Below are 7,500 nucleotides of genomic sequence, written 5' to 3'. Positions count from 1 at the left end.
GTCAGATCGGGGTCATGGGAGAAATTATTTGCCGACTGCGCTGTGTGACTGAACCTGAAAACACGTAGATGCAAGGTGAACGTCTTCACCGCACGCGCTTAAACAAACACACACACACACACACACACACACACGTGTGTGTGCGTGTTGTCGAGTCAGGAATGCCCCAATACCAGAGTTTGCAATAACTTTTGTGTTGATTGTCACACGTTCTTCAATTACCTTTTATTCGTAGAATAATTTTTCGTGCATATTATTTTAAGTACCCGTACATTTCTATTGCCAGTATGAATTTGATTTAAGCCACAAAGAACTGAATTCATGATGAAGTAATGGTCCAGCCTATCCGACGTTCCTTCAAGTCTACAGTTTTTTTTTTTTTTTTTTTTTTTTTGCAGCAGTGAATTGAGGACATTAATGTGCCTAATTGTCGACCAATTCTAAGTTTCCGGAAATCAGATTTAAAAACAACCCATGTAATTCGGATACAAAAACCTGCAGCACAAATCGGCAGCAAGTGACCCGATTGTTGCTTGCAAGAGTCAGCGTTAAAATCTCCGAGATGGCTGTCCAATATCACAGTTGATATATTGTTTTCCAGTATTTGATATAAGAAATGGTGGGCAAAATTTTTGCCAATTCACCATCAATTATAAAACAAGGGGCAAGTCTGCACGTATAAGCTGACAGCTGCTCGTATGGGCTGAAACATAAACGAATACGATTATTTTTCGAATCCATTTTACAAGAACGAAAAGTAGTCGTATTTGTATGATGGAGATATAAACGTTAAATGTAGGAAACGCAGTCATTAATGGCAAATACATTTTTAGCGGGGGCAGATTTGCGATATTAAATAGGAAACTAGTGAACTTTTTAACAATCTAGGGTCCGCGTATCCCTGGTGGTCCCCAAAGTTAATACTGGAGGTCCGTGAGCGAAATTCAAAAGTGGATTATATATATATATATATATATATATATATATATACACACACAAACACACATGTGCATGAGAATAAGCACATCAAATGGGGTCCGCGGGAAAATTCATTTAAATAAAACGTTTGGGGACCACTGTGAAATGGAAGAAAACCATTGAATTAAAAGGACAAATATCAGTTGAAGAATATACAAGTTCATGATACTTCTGCTTTTTTTTTTCTTTTTTTTTTTTGCTGTTCGATCAGAGGTTTGCGCGTTCATTTACACTGCATGCCACGTTGTAAATGGATTTGGAAGACGGAAACTGAAAGTGTGTGTGCGTGACATTTTGTCAAGCAGTGGAGGTTTGTTTACTTCCGCGTAAATTAGCGGTTATGTAAAAAGAGAACAAATACCACGTTTTAAAAAAAATATGCTAGTTGTTGATTCATCTGATTAAAAATTCTTCAAGGCGGTGCTACATTTTAATGACTATGATACATGAATAACAGAAGATATATCTATGCACACAAATAAATATAATCTCATGCGTGTACAGACTAGATATATACAAGCATGCGTATACATATATATATATATATGCACACACACACACACATATTAAGTTTGAAAATGGAGAGATTCCAAAGGAAATAAATAACTAATTATCGTTTATATATATATATATATAAACACGGCCGTATGTTTATATGCACATGCTTTCATATATGCACGCATGTATGCATGTAGGCATAACGTAGTATATACGTACGTACACATGTATATATATATATATATATATAGATAGATATGAACCTCTCTCTGTCTCTATCTATATAAATGTTTGTACATGTAGTTTATATGCATTTACATAGGCGTCGTTATATATCAAGTTTATATTACCATATGCGTAGATATGAACATAGATGCATATTCCATTTCTATAAACACGTATACATGTATATTGAGAACCCCAGATCTCTATGCATAAACGTTTATATATATATATATATAATTATTATTATTATTATTACAGATGGTACGCGAAGCACCAGCTTCCTAGAAAGGAGAGTCATTGAAATCAGCGAATACGTATGTATACCTTCGTTCACACAAACACACAAGTGTCTGTGTGTGTGTGTGTGTGTCTGTGTGTGTGTGTGTGTGTGTGCGCGCGCACGCGCATAAATTTATAGAAAAATACAAATGTGTGTGTGTGTGTGTGTGTGGAAATTTCTCCTCCTGTCTGTATGACTGAACACAGGTATATATTCATATGGTTAAGTACTTCGCAGTCACGTGGTCTCGTTTTCTCCGGCATTTTATAGCACCTTGAGCGAGTGTGTGGAAAATACAATTCCGTTCCGACCTCTGCTTCTTGAGTGAATTCTTAACAGAAGACCTTTGCAACTCCGTCGTATAGTTCTCTCACTTCCTCTTCCTTTCTCTCTTTTTCTCACTTTCGGTCTATCTCACAAACACATACTCTCCCCCTCTGTATCAAAATGTATGTTTGTCAATGTGTTTCTTCCTGCGGTTTTACAACCCATGTTGTTCTGTTTATGTTTCTCTAACTGACCGTTAGTCAAAAGCCAACGAAAACACTATGTACACCAGATTAAAAATTAGCACGCGGTCGATTTGTTCGGCCATCCCTCCAAGGCGGTGCTACAGCATGCCCCTAGGTCAATAGCTGAAACCCGAGAACCTGTAAAATCTATACACATTTATTAATACATATTTGTATATACATATTTTCGGTTTTAATTTCCGAGTTAATATATGATTATAATCGATTTTCTAGAACTTCATATAAAAGAAATACAAGGGTGCTCGTTTTAAATTGTGTTAGTTTTCAAAGAATTTATTTGTATTACTTTTATTATTAAGATCACGTCATAGTAACTTGTATTACATGTGTGCTCATGTTTTATTTTTCAAATACGTTTTCCTATAACCATATTTCCACAAATGAGATGAGCATTAGGTAATTTACCTTATTCCAAATCGTTCTGCCTGTGAATTACTTTACATTTAATTACTTAGTTCCTAGCGATTAAAAGTTTATAAATCCTTAAGGAATTTTAAAGAACATCAACTCTTTAAGATACAGGAATCTTAGTCAAACAAACGATGATTGCTGTGAATTTCGTATTTCAGCTACTCAAAATATATTTTCCCATAGGTAACTTATCTTTGCCATCCTACTATCGAAATATTTGCCATCCTATTTGTCGAAATATTTTTACACGGCTCTCAATTGAAAAATGGGCAATCACATACCCAATCCTCACTTGTAAAGAACATATCTAGTAACGTGATTTGCGAATACACTGTTGCCAATAAGTGGAATTTTGTTACAGAACATTGCAAAATGCTTTGCAGCCGAACGTCGGACAACTAGATGACCTCTTCCAACAAAATTAAAGATTTTCTGACGATTAAGCGTACACTGTGAGTCTTTATTTCATATATGGCATTTCACTTTATTACTTTCATTGAGAATCATAAAAAAGAACATAAATGAGTCAAATTTGGTGAAGTTTCGGATTAAAATAGATTATATCCTGTTATTGCACATCATTCTATAGAATTATCTGTTGACAGAATTAATAATATTTTTGTGTCTCCTCCTGCATAGAAGCTCATATATGCTCACTCACATTTACGTACGAACTGATTCAAAGTGCAACTCATAGCAGAAGTATGAATGTATGGGAGAGAGAGAGAGTTGACCAGAATTAATAAAAATGCGTATTGGGTGCTTTAAACTTGTGTCATTCTCTCTCCTTCCGCGAAAGCTTGCATACACACACGTACGCATTCATACATATGTGCCTATGCGTACATGCATACGTCATCTGAATAACATACCTTTATGTATTTAATTGCAATTAGATCTCTCTATCTCTCTCTGTATGTGTATTTATGTGCGTGCATTTTAGTGCACGTGGTATGTGAGTGTGTGTGTGTGTGAGTGAATGTTTGAGCGTTTAACTGACACAATCATTTATTTTCTATTGTTTTACGTTCTGCATTCAAATTCGGCCCATATCAAGTTTGCTTTTCATTCCTACAGATTCGATAAAATAATGTAGTAATGAAGAGTTAGAAATAAATAATTATTTTAATTAAAACCAGTGGATTTAACATCCACCAAATCCTAGGCTTTGAATTTCTTTAGCAAAAGATTTCTATGAAAAGTAAAATTCAGTGAAATGGTTGAGCCATCCGAACTCAGCAAAATTGTTCGTGACATTTATTCCACTAATCCCGTTGTGAGTTCAAGTCGTGCTACCTTTGCCGTTCGACCATTTCCGAGCAATGAAATAGAGAAACAGTTGAGCTCGGGAGGGGTGGTGGTGCTCGGGGTCGATGTAATCATTTGATGTATCCACCACCAAAATGCTGGTCTTGTGTCAAAATATGAAACCTACATTTCCATCAAATTTTGTTCGAATAATTCTAATACATCGCTTGAATTTTTGGAAACGTGGATTATACACAAGCTAACCAAAATGTTTCGCACTCCGATTTCTCCCTCTCTCTCTCTCCTTCCCAGTCTATATATCATATGCAAACACTCACGTTTGTTTAAGACTGCCGTTTAGATCAATTTTAAGAACAGAACATTTACTGAGAGGAAACCTAATATAATATGTATATTTCGTATGTATTTGTGGAAATATGAGGGACAGATAGGTATGTGCGCGTGTGTGTCTGTGTGTGTATATATATATATATATATATATATATATATGCATACACAAACACCAAACTCTTATACACACACACACGATATTGGCTGTTAGTAAAAAACGAGATAAATCTTCGTTTTGTAGATATAGATAATTACCTCTGAGTCGTATTATCTTTATTAACTTTGTCAAATATACAATATAAAAAATTAATATCAACCACTAGTGTGTCGTTAGTAGATAATGAATCATTTCTTTGTGTTGGCTTGGACTTCTAGATATCCTGCGAATGGTGTCTTACATGTATTTCTAAATGACTAAGCTAAGAAAGGAATTATATATATATATATATATTTTTATTATTGGTTTTCTTCTCGAGGAATAAGCTTGACATGGTCTTCTAAGTTCCTCCGAGACCGGTGAGACTGACGCGGTTAATGTTCCATTCAAATGTCTTCAATCATTTGTAGAAACGAAATCTCTGAATCTATTCGTGTTAAGGTATCTTCAGATTCTACACTATTTATCTTCTTTTTTTGTTTAAAAAAAAATATACTTTACAGTATTTCCATGTAGAATATTATGTTAGTTTTGCAAATATATTTACTAACATAATTGGTCATTTCTCAACTAGTACTTGAGATTTCTACATTGTTTCCACTTACATTATTTTTATATTCTGCTGTTTTTTCACGTAGACACATAATAATTACAGTATGGGGGTGAATGTATCACTGTGTAAGGTAGGAACGTTTTATAAAATAATCATTCTAGAAAAAAAGTTGGCCCCTTTTGATATTTTAAGAAAAGTTTTTGCTACAATTCTTCTAAAATATAGTCCAATAATCATTCTAAATACAGACACAAGGCCAGACATATCTAACGTATATCCATCATTGTAAGTGGTATCTTGCTTATATTACCAACCACATATTTCTGAGATACAAAAATCAACCTCAGTGAGATTTGAACTCAGAAATCAATGGGACATGATTAAGATATTTCGTAGAAAATCCTACCTTTTCCCACATGCCATTGGGTTTTTTTTATTATCTCTACTATATACCTGATGGCTATGGCTAATTGAAACATATGTGCAGAAAAGTTAGCGAACACGTGATCATGCTTTTGTATTTATATTTGTAGGTGAATGGAAATTCTGTCTCGACTTACGTTCAAATTTCAGTAGTATTCTTTTTAGTATCTTATTATGAGGGTTTCTGAAACTGATGAGAGTACGGTATTCTCACATCTAAGTTCTAACGAGAATGTAGTCCAATCAAGTGAACCACGGTTACCGAACAGAATACGCTTAGACGTATATACAAGATTTGTCTATAAATATATGTTAGGCGGAGGATTAGAAGTGTCAAAATCATTATTTCTTTCTGCTCTTAGCGTTCCGATTTCAAATCTTGTTACGATCAAGTTCTTTCCATTTTATCATTTCGAGTTTTATAAAAATAAATACAAGTACTTGAGTCGAGTAAATGAAAGTAGGACTCCTGTCAAATCTTTAGCCTCATCTTTATATGTATGTGTGTATGCATGCATGCGCGCGCGCAAACATCTATGCAGCATATTATTGGTAAAAGTGTCCCCAAAAGTCTAGTTTTCGATAGGATCTTACTTCCGGCCACTGATATTTAATGCAAAACAATATTTAAAAAGAGACGAACAAATAAATTTATGGAAATTAATTTTGTTTCGTGGGGCAGATGACTTGCATTTTTCTTAAGTTGTGTATTTTCAATGCAACAGTTTTACGTTTCCGAAGAGCATTAGTAGTAAAAATATCTTTAAACTAATTCAAGATCGTGTTGTTTACTGTTTGCCTAATAGCTTACAGCGGTTCTTCGTGGTTCAGTGGGCTGGTGTTCAGTTCCAGTTACCGCAGTAATTATTACATCACAGAATAGTTTCAATGTATAAGATTAATCACTCACAAACTTGTTTTTATTTCCTGCGGTAGATATCTAACTAAATGCTGCCAATCCAATGAATAACCTCGTGAAGTATTTACATCATCTCATGCAGTGAGGTATTTTAGCATCCTGCAGTACCTTTGTGCGACTACTTGGATGAAGCAAGTAACTCCCAAACTTGAAATGTTCCCACGAATCCTTTACGTGCAATTCTTCAAAAATAGAGTAACACGAACGTACATTATACGAACATCACCCTCCGATAAGACAATAAATGAGCAAATAATTTTATATATAGGTCTTTGTAATATATTTTGGTTAAAATTAAGTTTAAAAAAATAGCATTACAAGTCGGAACGATAGAATATTCTCCGTAAACCCTGTAATACTTGTAAATCGCTTTTAGAAAGACTAAACTTAGCAACTGAGTACGGCATGGCCACACACATACACACAACTCAGCAATATTGATGCATGCAACCCATACCGGCAAATTTTTTGGCAGCTGTTCATAATCTCAACTTACACAAAACATATCTCTCTCTTTTATCACACAAAATTGTGAATTTTGTACGTAACAAAAAAAAAAGGAACAAAGAAAAAATGATTGAAGAAAAGGAAGAAAAAAACACAATGGTAAAATTCGAACTCACCAATCCATCTTCATTTGTACTGATCACTTTCCGTACAAGGGCGTCAGTGGTAAACAGACCAAATAGAAGTATAATTAAAGAGACATATAGTTGTCCCGCAATCGTAATCAACTCCATCGCTCAGGTAAAGCGAACAGGTAAGACAAGCGAAAGGGAAAAAGCAAAACTTCAATCTATCTTTAAAACACTATATATATATATATATATATATATATATGCAAGTGTATATTTAATTATATCTATATCCCTCTATCTCTGACAATTACTTGGTAATTATCTTTTACTCTTAATATATATATAT

The 7,500-nt window shown here is 34.2% G+C and overlaps 1 protein-coding gene across 1 annotated transcript in view; it reads right to left on the bottom strand.

The window, feature by feature from the left end:
* LOC128247382 (matrix metalloproteinase-14-like) overlaps window positions 1-7,494 on the bottom strand; it is a 347,384-nt gene extending 339,890 nt beyond the window's left edge. Inside the window, exon 1 of the mRNA XM_052966787.1 lies at window positions 7,200-7,494. Coding sequence (XP_052822747.1) covers window positions 7,200-7,316 — 117 coding nt within the window. The 5' untranslated portion in view covers window positions 7,317-7,494. The remainder of the gene's footprint in view (window positions 1-7,199) is intronic.
* Between the last annotated feature and the right edge of the window lie 6 nt (window positions 7,495-7,500).

This window comes from Octopus bimaculoides, chromosome 3 (genome assembly GCF_001194135.2).
Source record: "Octopus bimaculoides isolate UCB-OBI-ISO-001 chromosome 3, ASM119413v2, whole genome shotgun sequence".
Classification (NCBI taxonomy): Eukaryota; Metazoa; Mollusca; class Cephalopoda; order Octopoda; family Octopodidae; genus Octopus; species Octopus bimaculoides.
The sequence above is the reverse complement of the archived record's forward strand: the minus strand, read 5'-3'. Positions and strand labels throughout refer to the sequence as shown.